Consider the following 21,973-nt stretch of genomic DNA (forward strand, 5'->3'; position numbering starts at 1 on the left):
CCTTGTATCTTTGGCTGGGCAAAGCTACAAAGCAAAGGAGTCTAGCAGTTCTGAAATCCACCTGTGGCTGACTCAAGAAGACTTTAGGCAGGGACTGGACCACAAGCTCAACATCCGCTTCAGGCCACCCTGGATAACAATGATGAACACCTCACACAAGATGTTGCATGTACAGAAAACATCTCATGGGAGCAAATTCCACCATTTAACCATGCACAGTATATTCATTTGTCTGCCCAATACTATCTGTCATGGTGGCAGCAGTGTATCTCCTATCCCAGCAGAGTAACTGAGCATCCACCATACCCTTTGATTCTTCAGTGGTCACAGCTTGAGTCCAGGCTTGTTCTGCAAGCGCCCTAACCATTTGACCACGGCAAGTGACATATTTAACATGCCAACCTTGTTTACGGCTTGGATTGCCTGCTTCCAGCAACTTCCTGGCTTGTCACATCCTCAAAGGCTTGCCAGTGGCCAAGTGATAAATTCTAGACTTTCCTATTACCGTTACTTTCTTTTAAGAGAGATAAGCTAGTGACCTTTATTTTTGCCTCTTGCTAGCAGGAGCTAGAGTAATGAGGATATAATGAAGGTCTACTTACTTGCCGAAAGGGTAGGCAGCTTTAAATCTTCAGAGTCCTTCTCCGCCAACTTTTCCCCAAAGTATTTGTCAGGGTGCAGAAGAAAGTCGCTCTCATTCATTTCTGTCGTCTCCTCCAGGGCTTCAATATTTAATGACCTAAATACAACTTTTCAAACCAGAGGATTATTCCAAAGGCAGAAAATCATTTCACATATCAGCACAATTGCAGTTGAAGCAAAGCTAATGTTTTGTGCCTAATCATACTATGCCACTTCCACAACTGAGAAATATTCAGCTGGATAAACACAGATACATATGCAGCGAGATTCACTGGCCATTTTTTATTAAGTTCTGCCAAGGAAAACTCTTAATCTTCTGCATTAAGAAAGGGAGGGCCATAACCCTTAATTTTAATTAACAGGCAAGTTTTCCAAGCAGACGTCACGAAATCTGCCATTTACATAAGATAAATATGATTCTTTTCATTGAGGTTTCCCATCTTGACTAGTTCTTGCAATTTACCCCTTGGCTGGGATCCAACAAGCCATGCTGGGGCTTTTCAGCTATTTCCTTCCAGTGACAGTCTCCTGCATTCCATCCCCCAAACCAATCCTGCCCCCCGCAAAATGAGAGGGGAGTGAAGGCATGGCATTCTATGAGGTATGAGCAGGGGTTCACCTCTCAGGTGGGTGCCATTACCGTTATAGGAGAACAAGGGAGACATTCATAGTGAGTTCTGGCCCCTCTTTTCCTTGAAAAATAGCACTGGGTGTGAGGTGCTGCATCAAGGATGGAATACATCAGCAGCCCACGTTGTATGCAGGCCCAGTGTGGGACATCCCATGCTCTCACAAAACTCCAAACTCCCATAGCAGTAGCAGCAATTTCTACGAATATCGATTTCTACAAATATTCATTTCTTTGAGCCCGGGATGGGCAACCATTTTTTCTTTTGTAGGCCTGATTCCCTCAGGTGCAATCTATCAGAAGTCACATGCCAACTGTGGGAGGGTCAAAGTCAGGAATGGGTGGGGCCAGAAGCCTATCCCTTCTTCCTTTTTCTTTTTCTTCTTCCCCAACCAGAAAGGAGCTTGTTAGCCGCTTTGAGACTCCTTGGGGTAGTGATAAAGCGGGATATCAATTCCAAACTCAACTCAACAAGGACTGGTGGCTCTTGCCATAGGTAAGGAACATAGGACGCTGCCTTATATCAAGTCAGAACAATGGTCCATCTAGCTCACTATTGTCCAGGTGTTTCAGGCAAGGAATTTCTCCCAGCCTTACCTGGAGATGCTGGGGTTGAACCTGGGACCTTCTGCATGCAAGGCAGATGCTCTTACCACTGAGCTATGGCCTCTCCCCAAGTCTGAATGGATTCCTTGAGGCTGCTTTTGAACTTGGGACTGAAGGCTGTCCTGCATTAGGCTGAAGGATGCTCACCCTTGCTTTAAGCCAACAGATTGGCTGCATCCACTAAGATGCCCAAATGTTGCTGAATTCATCCAATTAATGACATACCTGTTGGCTTTATCACAGCAGTTCTATTGAAGAGGGTATGTTTTCTTCTCTTCTGTGTTTTCCCCTCTTTGTATCTTTTACCTAATATTGTGTTGTCCCATATATTCAGCCTGGACAGACAGAAATCAGGAAGCAAAATGAGCTGACATTCCACAATTTGTTTTATAGTTTTCCTGAACTGACCTTCTGTGTACAAAGGATCACGACTTCTGAAGATGCATCCACTCTTATTTAATGGTATAATAGAGCACTAGGATTAGAGGCCAAATGGTATGTTTACCCTGAAGTGGAGTTCACTATCCATCCCTCTCAGTCGGCTTAACAGGGCTGAACAAATCAGATGAATGAATCAAACAAAGCAACCAAAGAAAATATTTCATAGCACCAATGCTGAGTGTTGTTGGATTCCTATAACACCCAAACAGGATGAGACAGAGGTGAACCTAAAGTTTGAGACCACGCTGTAAGGCTAAATCAAAGAATTGTCAAGAGACAAGGCTTCTTCACAGAAGAGGCTTCAATATATTTAAATATTTTAAATGAACAAAATAAATCTTTAATTGGTTTGCGGCACCAGTACTATGCACATTTAGCTGGGAGTCAGCACCGATGGAGCTAAATTCCAGATAAATGTGCACAGGACTGCGGTCTTAATTATTTAAACAACTAAACCTCGGTATCATTTTTGCTAATGTATGCGTTTTTACACACAATTCCTCCTAATACGTGCACTTAATTGGTAGACTTTTTTGGGTTGGGAAACTGCACCACAAAAATCAGAGGGTGTGTTTTGAAGAATAGCCTTGCTTTAGTTTGCATATTGTTTTGGTCAGAGCAAATTGGGCAGGGGGTGCATTGAAAACCAAATTCCTTTCCCATTCCTGCCTTAGGACATGAGACGACACTGAGCAAATCAGTCTCCTGAAACCAGCACACCGGTTGCACACCAACCATCAGCACCGATCCTGCTGTGTGGATCCTCAATTGTTGCTGTGCTCAGCATCTTTTCCTGCCCAAGCGCATCAAGCTCCAGGCAAAAGGGTCATAGGAATTATTCCCTGGGGGGCTGTGGCAGAATAGGAAGGTTACATTCTTTCGCCCAAGGTTATTAAAATGTTTAATAATACAAAGGCTTCATTATGTTACATCAAGGAAGTTATTTAAAACTGAGGAAGCACTTAGCCAGAGTTTAATTTTACTGTTCTTATGCTCTGGCACAGTATACATTACAAAGCCCCATGAAAGATTTATACATTTTAGAATGTATGAGCTCATTCGGAATCAAAGAGCCTCACACCTCTAACCTCTCAGCCGTTAGAAGCGCAAAATTAGACCAGTTTGTCATAAAGGGTATTTCTGTATATCGCTGCTATGAAATGAGGATGCTGTAAAACCTATTTCTAAAGCAGAACACAGCACGTTGTCATGGAATATCTGCACACAGGACTGCCACCTTCCTTCCTCGCCCTGCTCCTGTGCTTTTACGCCATGGCCAAAGCCTTTGCTGCAATGTATTGGGCTGCTATTTGTCAGGGGCCAAAGGAAATACTTGCCTTGTACGGTATACGCAGGATCAGGCGAGAAAAGGCATTGGGTGGCCAGAACTAAACGTCGGATGCATCACAATAATTACCAGTTACAATTTCTTGGAAAATAAGAGAGCCTTGTTCCAGGACCCAAACTTATTGCATAAGTGAGGATGGCATGTGAGTTTACCTGGGGAATTTGATTTCTCCACATTTCCACATTAGTTTGTGGTTTTTAAAAAACCACATTCTCATGAAAATTCAGCAGCAATTTAGTTTGAATTTCTTCTAATATACATCTGTTTGCATTGCCTAATATACACATTTCTGCAACGCAACACTTCCTGATATAATGCACTGTCGCGTATTTTTTATTTTTTTTACTAATTTATGCTTCTTAATGCATACATTATCCTAGTATATGCATTTCTGTGGACATTACTTGACTAGAAAACAGCATGGCAAAAATCTGAAGGATGGCTGTGTTTGGGGGAGTGCAAATTAGGTAGATGTGCCTTTAAATGCAAACTGAATAGAATTTCTCTTCCATCCCTACTTGGGTGCCACCATGAAGAAGGACATGTCCCTGGCTGCCATCCTGAGATACCTCTGAAGTCAAAAGGGCATCTGCTACAAAATGGAGCTCTCAGGCCCTGTAGAGTTGGCTCATTTCAGCAAACATGTACTAGCCGCTAATACCTACCTTGAAAGCTTAGAGGAAACAGCTTCTCTTCACTTGATGGCCCAAACACTCCCAGACGAATTTCTCCAGCATCATATTTTTCTCCCTCAAACCTTTCTGACTTAGACCCCAAGGAAAAACTGCTACTGGTGGGGTGAAGATTCTGATCTCCTACAAGAAATCCATCTCCTGGCCAGGCCTATTTAAAATATTCTCTCTGAAAGGAAGCTCCTGATAATTATATACTTTGGCTCTATCTTAATAGCCTCCCTTTTTCCAAACGTGTCACTGTAAATCAAGCTTTTAGGGAAATTACTTACACACATGTGAAGTTGTCGTTATCCTCTGTAACAGGTACAGCTTGTTCCACTGGAATAGGGGGAGACTCTTCCTCTTCAACCAAGGATACGGTGTTCTTTTTACTATCATCCGCTTCCTCTGCGTCATACTTATTTTCTTCCTTGGGGAACGATGGAACATGATTTCCAATCCTCCAATGTCCTTCCTAAGAAGGAACAGAGGGTACAGTACACTCATCAGAGCTTCGCAAGAGAGGTCCATCTCAGACCCTCCAAGTGTCCGTATTTTTCTGGGACAGTCCTGGATTTACAGAAGCCATCCTGGTTTCTGATTTGATCCCAGAATGTCCCACTTTTCCTTAGAACGACCCTATTTTCACTGGAGAAATGTTGGAGGGTATGGTAGGACGTCCATATTTTCATCAGAGAACTGGTGGAGGGTCTATGTGTTCCATCTCCTGTTCAGCAGACTAAGGCTGCAGTCCCAACATTTCTGCTAGTTTGGCAGGTGTTGACTACCATCTGTGGGTCATTTTCATAATATTTTCTTTTAATGAGTAACACGCGGTAAAATTCATATTTACTTTCCATAAATTCTCCCATAGCTCATAATTAATATTATGACCCACATTCCTGTGTCCACTTAATCATACTTGATTTCACAAATTCCTCTTTTGTTTCCCACTCTAGCAGCAGTTTGCTCATTTTTGATAATACTTTTATTTTTGTTTCTAATAAATCCACTGTAATTTGGGATTTTTGTTCTGCAAATCCAATTTTCTAATCTATCTTAAACAGTTCGTTAATCTGATGTATCTGTAACCAATGCATTAATACATTTTTTTATTCCTCAGGATTGTTCAGCCTTGGTTCCTGTCCTGTAAGATCTAGGATTTCTTTATATGTTAATCATTGTTTATCCATATTTGTTGTTTTCCTTCAGTTGGGGATATCCACATTGGTGTTTTCTTTTCTTATAGATTTTTGTACTTTTCCCATACTCTGTATTTTTTTTTTCTGATCACATAATTTGTAAAGATTTTATACATTTTGGCCTTCCCTTACCATACTTAGGCATTCTACCCAAATTGTATATCATGTCCTTCCAAATTTAACACTCTGGTATTTTCCAACAATATCCAGTATTTTATCCACCATAAACATGGTGCCTCAGAGTAGATTTGGAGGTCCGGTAGAGTGAAGTGTCCTCTTTCTTTTCTATCAAACATAACTTTATGTTTTATTCTGGGCTTCCTTCCCTGTCAGATAAACCTACATATGTTTTTTTGCCACTCTTTGAAGCATACCTCTCTGGAAATTGTTTTGCCTAGAACAAACATTGTCCTGCTGTTGCAATGCCTGAAGCTGCAAAATATGCCAGACATCAGACTTCCAAAAACCATGGGGTGGTGTTGCTGGTTTTTTGAACAATCCAATAATGAAACCACTTTGAATTGGCTTAATAAATGTGAGGCCCTCGTCTCCAAAGACGGGTTGGGCATTAACATCCTAATAGCTGATGTCTTAAAAGCTGCTACCACTATAGCTAGCCAATGAGAGTGTATTAAAAAATAAGGTCATAGAGTTTATATCAGCTGTGTCTCACATTCAGGATTTGCAGTGCTCTCAACATCACCGCTTTATTTAGACAAATTACGACCCATCCAATTATTTCTTTGAGTTATATGTGCTTTGAGGAAAGCTTTTACCTCTCTGCAATTTCAAACATTGCCTTTGGCGCATTTAACAGGGAGATGTGCCAAAGTCCCTGTGAGTTGTTGCTTTATGTATTTTTGGCAAGGGAGAGAAAACCTGGCACACTATATATGAGATTGCTCTTTATGTGCCTTCCCCTGGGGAAAGATCTCCGCAGGAATCCTTGACAACTTTTTATTCTTAAATGATGGTAATGAGTGCAATGCTGAGAGGAAGCAAATAGTAATGTCAAAAACACAGTGAAAACAGCCACCTTCCTACCTGCCCAAATATTCCAAACGGAACGCCAGAAATATCAGTAAGAACAATGCTGGAGTCTGCCGAAGACGAGAGGATAAAGAGGCAGTTGTTTCGTACACAGGTCTCCAGGTAAGTGATACAATCATCGTGCATCTGGAAAGATCTTATCAGAGTGGGTGGCTGGTAATTCACATTTTCTCCCAAAATAAGGCAGTAATCCTTGTGGGAGGAAGAAAAGAAGCAAGTGCTAAGGTTATTAGAAAGAAAGGACAAGGCTTGGGAATGATTTTTGGCTGGGGGCAGTGGCGTAGCGTGGGGGGTGCAGGGGGGCCGGCCGCACCGGGCACAACATCTGGGGGTTAGGGTTAGGGGGCGCACATCCACGGGTTAGGGGCGCAAATCCACGGGTTAGGGGGCGCAAATTACTTGCCTTGCCCCGGGTGCTGACAACCCACGCTACGCCACTGGCTGGGGGGGCTGCATTGCATATCTGAAATTGGCTACTGGGTCATATCTAGTGCAGAAAGAGACAGGATAGCCTATAGCAGAATTGGGGAGGCCACATTCTTCTGGGGACTTTGAGCAGCTTCTGGGGGGCCAGAGGTTGGTGTGACCAGAGGCAAAAATGGGCAGATTGGTGGGTGTGACTCTTACCTTTGTACAATGGGCTACATTCCAGCCATATAAAAGTCAGAGGTTTCTACCCAACACAAACACACTGCTCCATCATTCATCCACTTCAAGGACACTTTCCAGGCAGGTAGAAGCCCCCAAGGAAGACATGGATGAGGTGCAGACAAAGGGTGTCGCCTGGGGAAATGAGGTGTGGCCTAGTGAGCATCTCAAGTGTTATATAAAGAGGCCTGGGGAGCCACATTTGGTCATTGGGTTTGAGATGGAGGCTTCTCAGAATGTCCACCTTCATCTACTGTCATGGACTGGTTGTATGCATCAGCTGGGGAACTCCAAGGGGAAGAAGGCTCAGAGCCTGGGGGGTTGGTGGTGGGACGACGGCAAGTGGTCAGAGAGAGAAGGAGCAAACTGAAGGTGGATGAGGTGTCGGAAGCTGAAGAGGCAACAGGGTTAAGTGAGCAGGAAGAGGTTGGGGCAGAGGGCAGTCCAGACTCAGAGGGAGGAGAGGAAGAGGGCTAGGAAACAGAGATGAGGCAGGCTGCTGAAGAATCCAGGGAGTCTCCCGCTCCTGCTGCAACCAGCTCCCCTTCCCCCTGGTCTCCCAGAACACCCAGAAAAATGAAGAGGTAGAACAAAGAGATGCAAGATGATGGAGCCTTCGGCTGCTGGGGAAGAAACCAGGGAAGGAGAGTGGTGGGAAGGCAGGGGCCTTCAGTCCTCACAACTGCTTCTTTGGGGCAAGACCAACTGGGAAGGGATTTTGTGACCACTTGGTCTGAGCTATTTTGATTCCTTGAATAAAGAGTTAACTTCACTGACATTGGGTGCTTTATTGTTTATTGCTAACCTACACCTGACTCCAGCTCCTGGCATCTAATTTATTGCTGCCTTGGAACTTGCTTGCTCACTCTGCTATCCTGCATCACTGCTGTGTGCACATCTGAATGCCACAACCAGATGGGTGCAATGAGTCTCACCTAAACACTGAGAAAGGCACATGTGATCAGCCTCACTCAGACAGTTATATCCATCAGAGATATCCCTGCTTGATTAGAGCAAATGTCTATCTAGTCAAGCATCCTTTTCCCCCCAACTGTGGCCTTCAGTAAAACCCATAAGCAAGGCATGAAGGCAGAAAAGCCTTCCGACAAGCAAGCCTCCTGTTTGCCTTCCGACAACCGTTATTCAAAGGGAAACTGCCTGAGGACATGAAGGCTCCATAGCCAACAGACTTACCCTCTATGAATATGACTTTTAAAGCCATCTAAGCTAGGATTGCCATATTTCAAAAAGTGGAAGTCCAGACACATAAGTTGTTGAGCTTTTTTTGGCCAAAGTTGTTGAACTTTTTTGGCAAAATCTCAAAAAGAGAGAGGTTTTTGAGCTATGTGTAAGGTATTTTGCCAGGAAAAAAAATCAACATTTCCAACACGGGTTGCCATATGTCTGGGTTTTCCTGGAAATTTCAGCAATTTTTGGAAATTCCACTTGGAAATTTCGACAGGCAAATATAACTGCCTTATATTGAGTCAGACCGTTGGCTCAACTACCACATTATGTAGCCTGCTTTGACTAAGCCCTAGTTGGGGGAGTGCTGCTAGTTATGTTACTTGGAATGATTTACATCGGATAATACTTTTTTAAAAAAGGAAAAAAGAAACACAAAAGAGGCTGGAAACTAAATGCACCATGCTTGGGGCATGATTTTGAATAGAAGCTTATTACTTTTCAGTCTGCCTCACCTCTTCTGGACTGATGTATGACTCTTTCCACTTACCTCTATGTTCCAGATCTTCACCCATCCAACCAGATCTCCGGTTATGAGGTACTGGCTTTTTTGATCAATGGCCATGATAATGGACCCCACCCCGCTATGGGCTTCAAACTCTGCCAGCAGCTTCCCTCTCTGTGTGTTCCAAAACCTCACGTAACCAGCACCTCCACAGGATACCAGGTTTGCACCTCCTAAAACATGAAAACCATGGTGCGTTAGTCCAGTTAGCTCTGGGAACATCCAACTCAGGGGTCCCCAACCTGCAACCAATGGGCTTGAAGCAGCCCGCGGAGGCCATTTAACCAGTCCACAAGCTGCCCCCGAACCAAGCCGCCCACTCGGCGAGTCCCCGTGTGCTGTGCTAAACCGGTGCAGCGCGGCATGGGGACTCTCTTCCGCGGCTGCGAAAATTGCTTCTGTGCATGCCCAGACATCGGAAATCATGTCTGCACATGTCCACGGCACCGGAAATCACTTCTGTGCATGCCCCGATGCCGAAAATTGCACCTGCACATGGGCATGCGCAGAAGCGATTTCCGCAGCCGCGGACATGCACAGCCGCGATTTTCGGCGTTGCACTGCACCAGCCCGGCCCATGGAGGATCTCCATGGGAGTGATCTGGCCCGTGCCCGGTAAGCCTTGCCAACCCCTGATCTACCTCAGAAGAATTGTGATGCTGGGATCAAAAGAAGGGCTCTGTGGAAGTAAGGATGTGCAAACGACCCTCTCCAGGCAAAATGGAGATTGTGGGGAGAGAGAATGACCTCTGATTTTTGGAGTCTTTCACATTTTATAAGAAGCTGAGCCTGTGCTGGACTTGCACATGTTCTTATGGATATTTTGGGTGTATCATTTACTGTTTTCTCTTCTGTTTTGAGGAAAGTTCTGCAGGTAAAGCTTTAATTAAACTTATGGACTTATGTTTTATTCCCAAAAGGAGTCCATTTTGTGCATCCAGTCACTTCAAGCTGCACAATATTTTTTTATGTATTTTTATTAAATATTTTCTTGGTTTACAAAAGTATGTGCAATGTCTCTCTCCCCCCCCCCAGTAACATTTTTTACAGATCAGTTTCATTTGTTGAGACATTAGGAAGAAGAGGGGGGAAGGGGTGGAGGGGGTGAAAGGTGAGTGGGGGTGGGGTCGGGTGGTGATGTTTCTATTATACTTAATATATGTGGCGTTTTGTGTCAGTGTCGCTTGAAGCTGCATAATATTAACATCTGCCGCAAAGTTCCCATCAGTGCCAGTTGGCATGGCCCATAGTTAGGGATGATAGGAGCTGGGATCCATCAACATCTGGAAGGTCACAAGTTAGCCACTCCTGTTCTCATTCCTGACATATATTAACATAGGAACCTGCTTTAAACTGAGTCAGACCATTTATCTTAGTGTTGTCTGGTCTGAATGACAGGTGGTGGTCATCCAGGGCATCTCTCCAGGGTCTTTTCTTTCTTTTTTAAAATTGAATTATTACAGAAATAGAGAGAACGAACAAAGGAAAAAGGAAAAAGACAACCTTTACACCCATACCGTACAGAAAGTAAATAAAGTTATTACAAAACCAAATGAAAAACACAAATGACTTCCCGTCTACTCCTTGGTTCAAATACTGTACACAAAGCTTGTTGCCGATACAAACTATTATCATGATTAAACTGCTTCTTAGTTAGTCTTAGGTCTTCTTAAAACTACTACTGAAATTAATCAAATGCTGCAACAGAATTTAAGCTGCTATAATTATTTTTTAAATACATTTTGAGGACTTCCCATTTTGATACAAATAATTCCAGGGTGTTTTCCAACTGTGTTACTTCAGAAACCTGCTGAAGATTAAACCTGACACCTTCTGTATGCAAAGCATTTGCTCTGCCATTGAACTAAGGTTCCTCCTTCTCCCCATCCACAGGAGAAACATGGGATATAATGCCCTATGGGAGTCAGTATTGTGTAATGCTGATTTGCGCTCTCCTTGTGTGCTTTTGCCTGGCTAGCCCTTGAACTCTGTTCGTGCCCTTGCTTACTTAAGTGGAGGCGAGAGAGAGAGAGAGAGATGGGCAAGTACTGTATTTTTCCGTGTATAACATGCCCCCGTGTATAAGCACTCAAATTTAAGAAAATGGGGGGAGATAGCCCAAAGTTGTTGAGCTTTTTGGGGGGAGCATTGCCCAGAGTGTGGAGCTTTTTTGGGGGGGCGGGATTACCCAAGGTTGTTGAGCTTTTTGGGGGGGGGATGCATAAAATCACTGACCCGACTAACAACCCCTGACAATCAATCGCGTTCGCAAAACCCAACAAGCGTCTGCCCACTCGACCACAGCAGACGGGAATCGAACACCCAAGAGCCGCAGCGGCAGCCAATCCACAGCAGCCCTTGACAAAACAACCAATCACAGACCAAATTACCGCAGCAGCAGCCAATCAAAAACAGTCCTTGCCGCAGCCAACAATCACATACCAAAGCACTGCTGACAAGATGCAGCTCACAGCTGCACCAATCACCAGTCCCCCCTATGCACTATCTGTGTATAAGACGACCCCCATTTTTAAACATTATTTTACAGTAAAAAAAATCCTCGTCTTATACATGGAAAAGTGTGGTATGTTAACATTTGTTGCTCAACCCACTTTTGTTTCCAGACAGCTGGCATGTAGCCCCATTGAAGGTTGACTAGGAGGGAATGCAGCCTTCAGGCTGAGAGAGGTTCCCCACCCCTGAATGTGTGTGTGTGTATGTGTGTGAGAGAGAGGCTGTAAAGTGATTGCTTCCCCACCCCTCCTAGAAAGAGCACTCAGGTTCAGATATCAGTCAACCTGGGACAGCAGGACCAAAGGAAAACATCTGTTGGACCCATTCATCGGCAAGATGGCTAAGGGTTGCTGGGGCATGCTTGTGTTTGTGTGGTATATTTCAGTCTATTGATAATAAACCCTGAGAATTGCTTGATTGGAAGGCAGGGCATGAAACTTTAAAATAAAAAATATATCCATGCCACCTGGATGCATGTCCTGGTAAGTCCAATGGCATTTGCTCCCGTGTGAGTGTACCCAGAGTTTTAAGATTATAGCCTTGAACTTGAATTATTATTATTTTTTCTAGCGTGTCCTGCTTGAGAGTAGTACAACGGCACTGTGCATCACTTTCTGTGCTTAACTTTCTCAATGCAACTGTCCTTCTCTAACCACAAGCAATTCTCCCACTGGGCATGAACCTGGTTAGATTTGTATTTTGTTTGTTTGGCTTTTGGTCTCCATTTTAATACTGCAGCTTTCCAGCAGCAGTGAAATACAGTTCAATCCATTGGCTCCCCAAACTGAAAAAAGTTACAGGAAAAAGAAATTGGGCCTTGGGAACTCATTTTCACAACCTTTTATTTTTCTATTTGCAAAAGTTTCACACGAGACTGTAAATCTTTATGTAAATGGTTTTCTCTTTGGCAAACCAAAGTTCTTCTTGTCAATTGTATGTTCTTTATGGACACCGAAGAACCCTAAATAAACCCTTAAGGCAACAGATTTCCCAAATCATTGCAGATAAATCTGCAGAAAGATTCCAATTTGCCTTGGAGGGAAATAACGATAATTTGATTCAGAAAACACCTGGAAAAAAGCTGCTAAGATGAGAAACGGTTTTATACTCTCAAGATTAGCTGCTGCAAAACTCCCCACTGGACCAAATTCTATCATGACTTAACATCCTGCAGCACCTTGCTGGCTTGCAAGGGGTATAAATCAATAGTGAGTTTGACTCTCTGCATGCAAACAGCCTTCTCCTACACATTTGCTCATTTGGTTTATTGGAATTTGCAGTCTTATCTCAGGGACAGTCGGCTCAATTCTCTTAGGTCTCGGCCATGGGCAACAATCTGGGGGGAGGCAGGAGAAGGGAAGAGGAGCTATGGGGCAAATCAGGAGGCAAGACTGAGGAGAAAGCCAAACACCAAAAAATAAGTTAGAATTTGGAGGCAGAATTGAGGAGCGGTGGCGATCTCAGACTGAGCCAGCCTGATTCGGGCCTCTACTGGATTGGATTGAGATAGCTCCAGACCAGGTTGGCCCACCCAGAATGATCTAGGACTGTCAATGTTAAGTATAATGTTTTAATTCATACAGAAATGAAAAATGTATATGTATTAATGAAAGCTTAGTATGGCTAAATGTGTATTGCAAACACTGGGGGTTTTCCACAAGAGTTTTTCGAAAGGACTCCGAGCTGTAACTAGTTAATTACCTGTTGATTGTTTCTCTACTCTGCATTGAGAGTGAACCTTTGATCAAGTGATAAAGGTATTGAATTGCAAATCTGCCATCTTGAAAGGGGGGTGGCTGTCAGTCACATGTGAAAAGCAGGTCGGAGAGAGAGAGACACCTTTGCTTTTAGGTCCGTTTGGATTATTTCATATTTTGTAAGATGCTGAGCCTGTGCTAGACAGTGCAAGATACTGCATAGATATTTTTGATGTTTTAATTCTGTTTTGAAGAAAGTTCTGCTGGTAAGAGTTTAAATGATATTTTCATGGGTCTGGGCAATGCTTCATTTCCAAAGGAGTCAGTTCTTATGCTTCCAGTCGCTTCAAACTGTGCAATATTTAATATCCGCAATAGTCAAAAGGTGGGGTGGTCAGGTGGCAAGATGGAGGGTGGGGGGATAAGAAGAGGCAGGTAAGGACTGCTTCACCAGGACTTCCCTATAGTGAACATGCTGGAAAAGGAGCACCCAGCAGGTTTTAACTCTGCTAAGAAGCTGGTGAGCAGAAAGTTCAGTCTTCCTTTCTGCAGGGGTCTGGAAGGCTTCCCACGAGAGAAGGTATGCATTGGGCTGCAAAAAAGGTTTCCTTTCCGAATGCTCATAAGAGATGGCTCCTAACCCAAAAGAAGAAGGAAGAAGCTCTTCTCTGGTAGTGTTATTTGGTATTCCGTAACTGGCATGTCTCACATGCGTTTACGCAGGTGTGCCTTTGCTTCTGCAGTGAAAAGGGCAATCTCAGTGTTAGGAATTGCAAGGAAGGGGCTGGAAATTAAAGAGCAACTTTCATAATGCCATTATATAAATCTGTGACACAACCCCATTACAGAACCTGGTCGCTCCCATCTCGAAAAGGACATCGTTGTAGATCCAGAGGAAAGGCTGCAGAAAAGGGTAGTCATGAAAGGTTAAGAAACTTGAATCATCTACTTTATGAAGAAAACTTCCACATTCTGGGGAAGAGGAATGAGTTGGTGGGAGGCCAGGGGTCAAAGCCTCCTACCATCAGTGACTATTTTGGCCAATACTGGGAGTAATCCTGCTGTCACTTGTAAACATAAACCCTTAGGTCAAGAGAGTTGGGATATGGCAGATCTTGGGCTTTCCTCAACGAGGGCTCAGTCAGCAAAACTTAAGCCAGTGTAATTTACACCAGCACAAGTCCGCCCAAAAGGCTGTGGTGTCAGGGCAAGGAGAGGTTTTCACCTATTCCAAAACTCTTCCAGCTCCATCATGTGTCCAAGCAACCCAGCAGAACTTAGCCAGAAAAAAGGGTGATGTTGGTCATATTCCTCCTGAACAAAGTTTGGAACTGGTCTAATTTATGCTGGCTTCCTGTAGTTAGGATTGCTTTGTAGGCTGAGTTGGCATCCATCCACACTTTCTTTATTAAAAGCATTTTTACACCATTCTTCAGCTGAAAAGCTCTCAGAGCTGCTTACTGAGTGGTTTTAAAAAACACAACACCAGCCAGTCCCTGCTCTCAGAATTACAATCAAAAAGAATGCACAGAAGGAAAAGGGGAGTGGGGAATCAAATGTAAGCACGTTCTTAAAAATATGGTATTCTTATGAAAACAAGCTGGGATGAAAACTGTTCAGAGAAAGAAAGCGCCAAAGGGAAGTTGTTTCTCAGCAGAGTCGATGGAGTGGTCCTACTTCGCACCTCTCCCTTGCTCTGCAGTCCGATAGAACACCTTTTGCTCTTCCGAGGTGACACTTGAGGAAGAGGAATTGCTGGCTGCTCTCTCAGCAGGGTCGGTCAAGTGGTCCAGCTTCCTTTCTCACCCCTCATCCAAATGACCGTAGAAAATGAAATGCCTTTCCCTTACCTGACACTGAAACATTCCTCGCCTCCAGGAAGAAGAGCCTAGTAATGGAATGACAGTTCTCGTCAGAGTTGGCGTAGTCAGCTGCAGATAGTGTGTGTCTTCTGGAGGACAGCCTGCCAGCAGAAGTTACATTCCGCTGCATCTGAGAGCCTGCGAGAGAAGCTCCTGATTAGGGTCTAAAAAAAGAAATGTATGCTCTCGAGATGCCAAGAGTGGCCACCTCCCCAAGCACAGGTGCTTTCTCCATACGCACTTCAGCTTATTTTTTTATGACTTCCCCTCTCAGCAGCTGTCTCAAAACTGCTTTTAGAACTCCTTTGGGTTTTTAAAAAGCTGTTTGCAGAGCTTGGCATGAGAGCTGCTGGAAGGGAAACCCCAGGGCAGGGAGGGACAGGGAGAGAGATCCCACCTGTGTGCCAGCGGTAATTTCCCTTTTGGCAACTTTCTCACCCAAAGCCCCCAAAACAAATGCAGCCATGCCAACTAGGAACGTGCATTTCTTTATATTAAAAAATGTAAGCTGGCTTTCTGAAGAACTACAGAGGCAAGCAGATTTTAGGCTTGCCAGATCAATTTTGTTTTTCATTAGAACCTCAGGATTTACCAGCTACGAAATACTGTTGGAATTGGATGCTTCTGAGCGTATTTTCAGTACCATGCCATCCATTCCTGGTTAAGGTTTCTTTTTCCAATTCCCATTTGGGCAACCCCATTTAAGCAGGAAAATTCCTTCTATTCCACACTTGCTATTGTTGGGAATCAAAAACCCTGGTCAATCTATTGCAAATCACCAGAGAACTACCAGTAGGTCCCAATGTACTTTCCCGCCCATCCCTGAGCTATAAAACCTATACCATTTTGCACATTTCTCATGTTGTATGTGTGTGATTGATTTATTATGTAGAGCCAATTTTGTACATGGGGGTCAGTAACATTCTGGGGCCCACAGGGAACATTTGCAACCAGGAGAAGCTGTCATGGGAACCACACACAAACCGCAAACCAGTTCACCCTGACATCATCTCTACTGGCCACAATAGAATGCTTCTTTCCACACCAAGGAAAAACTCTGCAGGTCCACCCAGGGCAATTCCTCCAACATTTCTCCACTGAAAACAGGGACGTTCTATTCCATAATAATAATTTTATTATTTCCACCCTGTTCATCTGCTTGGGTCACCCCAGCCTCTCTGGGCAACTTCCAACATATATGAAGACATAAGAATACATTAAAAGACTTCCCTATGCAGGGCGGCCTTCAGATATCTTCTGAAGGTTGTATAGTTACTTATCTCCTTGGCTCGGGGGTTACATAACTCCATACCCTCCAATATTTCTCTGGTGAAAATAGGGACGTCCTAAGGAAAAGTGGGACATTCCAGGACCAAATCAGAAACCAGGATGGCTTCTGTAAATACAGAAAGGTCCCTGGAAAATAGGGACACTTGGACAGTCTGTCACGGACATCACACTGGCAAATCAGCTAGACTGGTGACTGGGAGTGGCTGCCGAGCCGAGACCATATAACACCAGTCCTGAAAGACCTACATTGGCTCCCAGTACGTTTCCAAGCACAATTCAAAGTGTTGGTGCTGACTTTTAAAGCCCTAAACGACCTCGGTCCAGTATACCTGAAGGAGCATCTCCAGCCCCATCGTTCAGCCTGGACACTGGGGTCCAGCTCCAAGGGCCTTCTGGTGGTTCCCTCACAGTAAGAAGTGAGGTTACAGGGAAGCAGGCAGAGGGCCTTCTTGGCAGTGGCACTGGCCTGTGGAACGCCCTCCCATCAGATGTCAAGGAAATGAACAACTATCTGACTTTTAGAAGAGATCTGAAGGCAGCCCTGTTTAGGGAAGTTTTTAATGTTTGATGTTTCATTGCGTTTTTGCTTCTGTTGGGAGCCACCCAGAGTGGCTTGGGAGGCCTGGCCAGATGGGCGGGGTATAAATAATAAATTATTATTATTAATTATTATTATTATTATTATTATTATTATTATTATTATTATCCCTGTTGCATGGGATGCTTTACAAAGAGCAGCTAATCCTTTTGGAGGCACTGTTCCTCCAAATCCCAGTTGCTAGGAATCGCAGGTGAGGAGAGTTGCAGTCATGCTCAGATCCTGCTATTGGGTTTCCTGCTATGAGAACAGCATGCTGGGCTTAGATGGAGCTTTGGCCTGATCCAGCAGGGCTCCTCTTATCTGAAATAGACCCAAGGACAAAGCAGAAGAAGGTGGAAAATGGTGAGGTCATGGGTAGGCAGGAGGAGAAAACGTTCTTACACATACTTAGAAAGCTACACTCTGAAATTCAAGAAGCATCCAACCAGTTCCCTGGGAAGAAGGACTGACTGATAAATTTTGAACACTCTTTAATATGCAAACTGAACCGAAATTCTCCCCCTTGCCTAATTACCCCTACGTTATATTATACCTAAAGAAGTTAGCATTCCCACTTCCTTGCAAATAGAATTTTTATATTTATTATTTTAGAGAGAACTGTCACTCACATTGCAATTGGGGAGAGGTGGGTTTCTGAGCAAGCAGACTCTTTCACCTTTACTGCCGAAAGTTTTTAAAATACCTCTTTGGCATAGAAGGCAACATCTTTTTTACAAGGAGATTTGTTGATTTTAATCATTTGCATTTTGATATGTTTGCTCAGTTCTGAAATGATTTCATTCCTACATGCCATCCTCGGTTTATATGCTTGTTCAGTTTTGTTATGGCCTATGGGTTCAAAACTATAAAATTGCTGCCGCTGCATAGCAAATCAGAAGATAAGTTTTGGAAATAAGGCCTGCCTTTTGTTAGACAACATAGGAAACTTCCACAGCCTCTCACTGCTTTTTAAATTTGGGGAAGTTTGGTAGAAAGGCTCCCTCATATATGACTACAAATTGACCCTGTGCCGCCACTGTAATTGCTTTCTTCGCTGCCGCCACCCCGTTTCTCACGGGGACACACGGAGTCCAGACAGTTGTTAACATAAACAAATAATCAAGTTTATTTTTAAATGCAGGAACAAGCTTATGGTTTCAGTTAGTTTTTCTTGACAGTTTCTTAATCTTAGTTCCTAACAACTTCACACTAATTATCCCCAACTATCTATCTGACTCCACCTGACAATTCCTCTCTCACAATACAACTCGACCAACCCACTGCCTATTCTTTCCTCTTCCTTCTTCAATTCCCAAAACTCAACTAACTTTCAAAACCTCCCACTCTAACTTTTACTCCTCCCTTGCATTCCCACTGGCCAATCACATCACACTCATTTAACCCTTTCCTTATGACCCACCTAGGAGGCAAATGCCACAGGCTCCCTCATATATGACTACAAAATTGTGCAGGCATGCAAGCAGATTTTAGGAAATGGCTATAATATTGCTATGCTCTACTCGTATTTCCAAGCAGCGAGAGATTCCATGGACGACTGCACTTCCCAGGGTACAGCTTCCTTGGAATGAAGGTCGATGAAGACTATGGTATCTTTAGGATATATGGTTTTATTTACACAAATATACCACCTGAGAATGGGACACAGGCGCTCACAACATTAACACTCACATAGATTTTGCCCCTCCCCCTTTTAGGTTTCCAAGGGAGCCCCAAAGACCAGCACAGAGCAAGATATGCTTCTTTCTCCATCTTCCAACATTTAGCTTCTAGCTATCACAAACAACTCTGTCTATTGTTCTTCTAGGTAAAAGGTAAAGGACCCCTGGATGGTTAAGCCCAGTCAAAGGTGACTATGGGGTGTGGCATGTTGGGATTTTGCCTATGTGCAACTTCCGACAGAGGCAATTAAGAGTTGGCCGAAGGCCAAGAAGACTGAGCAGGGGGTGTTATTCTGCCTAGAGATATGGGACCTTGGATAAAACTCTGCTATTGATCGAGGTCTCCACATAGGCATGATGGTTAATGACCTTCCTTGGCTGGATAGTTGGCTGGTCAGTGTTGTGTTCTGAGAGTCGTTTGGAGTTTGTTAAGAGAGAGAGTTTAAGATCCATGTCTGTATCTTGTATGTAGTAACTTGTAAACCTGCTGTAAATAATAAACACCTCTAAGTAACCAAGTTACTAGTAGCAGCGTCTTGTTCCTGCTTCATCCTGCTTCCCTGCAACTGATTGCTTTTGGAAGTCTGTGTATGCTCTGCTATATTCAACTGGGTCTGGCTAAGATCCTGCAACAGGTTAAAGTTGTGAAACACCAATATGGCGCTCATCTTGCTTCAGGCAGAGGGAGCCGGTGTTTGTCCACAGGCAGCTTTCTGGGTCATGTGGCCAGCATGACTAACCCACTTCTGGCCCAACAGAACACCGTGATGGAAACCAGAGAGCATGGAAACGCCATCTAGCTTCCTGCCACAGTGGTACCTATTTATCTGCTTGCACTGACATGCTTTCAAACTGCTAGGTTGGTAGGTTCTTCTACCTACTAGCCAGGTGAGGAAAGGCCTACCCATTTGTTTCTACAGCAATGGGGCTCACTCTTTTAAAATGAAGCTCACTCATCAAAGATGCAGATGTTGAGCACTTAGCTGAGCAGCAAACCTTGCCAAAGGGACTGGTTTGACCCCTATTTTATAATAGAGGCCACATCTTGGGCCAGCACCATTGGAGTTCTCATAGGACTCCAAAACATGTTGTTGTAATGATGCTGGTTAAAAGACGCCTGCTCCTTGGGAGAAAGGCGATGGCAAACCTAGACAGCATCTTAAAAAGCAGAGACATCACCTTACCAACAAAGGTCCGTATAGTTAAAGCCATGGTTTTCCCAGTAGTGATGTATGGAAGTGAGAGCTGGACCATAAAGAAGGCTGATTGCCGAAGAATTGATGCTTTTGAATTATGGTGCTGGAGAAGACTCTTGAGAGTCCCATGGACTGCAAAAAGATCAAACGTATCCATTCTTAAAGAAATCAGCCCTGAGTGCTCACTGGAAGGACAGATCATGAAGCTGAGGCTCCAATACTTTGGCCACCTCATGAGAAGAGAAGACTCCCTGGAAAAGACCCTGATGCTGGGAAAGATGGAGGGCACAAGGAGAAGGGGACGACAGAGGACGAGATGGTTGGACAGTGTTCTCGCAGCTACAAACATGAGTCTGACCAAACTGCAGGAGGCAGTGGAAGACAGGAGTGCCTGGCGTGCTATGGTCCATGGGGTCACGAAGAGTCGGACACGACTAAACGACTAAACAACAACAACAACGATGATGCTGGTCTAGAATACAACGGCCTGATGATAGCCAGATCCACTGAATTGGGCTGACGGATGGTCCTGTTAGCTCATTACAATCTCCACGCTGCATTTTAGGTTCTCAAGCATTCGGGAAATCTTCCTTCAACAAAGTAATTGCATTCATATCCATTAGGGTTTGTTCCTGGCACATCTAGATAGATCTAGGGATTATTTATACAGAGAAAATTAAGCATTCTCCCATTTGGGTGTTTAAAAGGGAGGAAGGGTGAAACCTCCTTTCCTGTGGCTGACATAGAAGCAATAGATCAAAAGTGCCCTATCATATCATTCTGCCTAGTGTTTTATAGGCAACCTAGACAGCGGGATTTCAGAAGATTATATATATATATATTTCCTTTTAAAATTTGTCTTGGGAGAAGTGTCAAGAAACCTAAATAAGAAACATTTTAAAACGATTTGTCAAAGCCCTCTGTAACATTAGTTTCTCTCACTGCTACAGAGCCCCTTTCTGCCCCCCACCCCACTTTATCCGCCAGTATTTCTTCCATAATGGAAGCTGTGGTTTTTAGAGGAGGGAACAATTACGCATTGCCTGCTAGCACAGCGCTTAATGTATGATAACCATTAGAGTGTGAAGACTTTCAACCAAATGAAATTTTTCAGGTTATGAACAGCCTCAAAGGAGGGGGTGGCAGGCAAGCTCTGCGAGGCTCTGTTCCGGGAGGGTGGCCTGCAATTATTTATCACCCCTCACCAAAAGAAGGCGAAAATTAAGGGAATGTTCCCTGCTGGAGGTAATGATATAAAGAAACGCTGACGTAGATCCGGGACAATAAACAGAAGCAATAGCCTTGAGAGCGATGGGGAATTAGCGAACCCCATCCCAAGGAAGAGCAAACTCGCTGCCGACACTTTGTCACTCTGACGCAGCGAAGGCATAAACAATCCCAGAGCTGGAACTCATTATTAGTGATTTCATAGATCAAAGTTTTTCTAGCCTGGTTGGTCCCACAGAATGAGAGACTTAGGGTGCTAGGAGGGTGAAAACAAACGATCATTTACCAAGTGGATAACTTGTTTGCAGCAGCTTTGCAACCACACGGGGAACTGATTGTGTGTAACATCTGCCCATATGATAAGGAACATTTTGCCACAACTCCTGGCACCAGGGGCAGATACTTGTCAAATTATTCTTGGACTGATAGTGCAGATTATCAGCTCCATGTGCAGCTTGTTATCCCAGGGAATCTTAGGATCTGTCTTCTCCACACTGCTTCTCCCACACCCTCGGGATAAAGCGAATGTCCCTTGGGGTGACTATCTAGGTTTGTGGAGAGGCATGGCTCCAGTCTAACCTGCCTTGGTCCACCTCTGTGGAATCAGATTCCACTGGGTGGTCTAGAACAGTGTTTCCCAACCTTGGGTCTCCAGCTGTTTTTGGACTACAGTTCCCATCATCCCTGACCACTGGTCTTGCTAGCTAGGGATGATGGGAGTTGTAGTCCAAAAACAGCTGGAGACCCAAGGTTGGGAAACACTGGTCTAGAAAGATGCCTCAGGCATCTTCAGTACATTCAGAGCTAGGGCCATGGTGGGCAGTTTCCTGCTTTGTGGAGGAGTTGAAAATGTGGACCATGCGGGTGGCAGTGTACCCACCAGTACCTGTTACAGTGCCTGAAAAATGTCTCAATAAATATCTCCACAAAAACAAACAA

The 21,973-nt window shown here is 44.1% G+C and overlaps 1 protein-coding gene across 2 annotated transcripts in view; it reads right to left on the bottom strand.

Moving 5' to 3' along the window:
* Positions 1-21,973, bottom strand: part of WDR49 (WD repeat domain 49) — a 95,513-nt gene that overhangs the window by 8,520 nt on the left and 65,020 nt on the right. For both annotated transcript variants that reach the window (XM_053390449.1, XM_053390450.1), the window contains exons 12-17: positions 15,051-15,200; positions 8,975-9,162; positions 6,586-6,783; positions 4,630-4,814; positions 2,102-2,211; positions 603-749 (exon numbers count right to left, since the gene is read on the bottom strand). In XM_053390449.1, the coding sequence (XP_053246424.1) occupies positions 603-749; positions 2,102-2,211; positions 4,630-4,814; positions 6,586-6,783; positions 8,975-9,162; positions 15,051-15,200 (978 nt within the window). The remainder of the gene's footprint in view (positions 1-602; positions 750-2,101; positions 2,212-4,629; positions 4,815-6,585; positions 6,784-8,974; positions 9,163-15,050; positions 15,201-21,973) is intronic.

The sequence above is a fragment of the Podarcis raffonei genome, chromosome 5, assembly GCF_027172205.1.
Source record: "Podarcis raffonei isolate rPodRaf1 chromosome 5, rPodRaf1.pri, whole genome shotgun sequence".
In the NCBI taxonomy this organism is placed as follows: domain Eukaryota; kingdom Metazoa; phylum Chordata; class Lepidosauria; order Squamata; family Lacertidae; genus Podarcis; species Podarcis raffonei.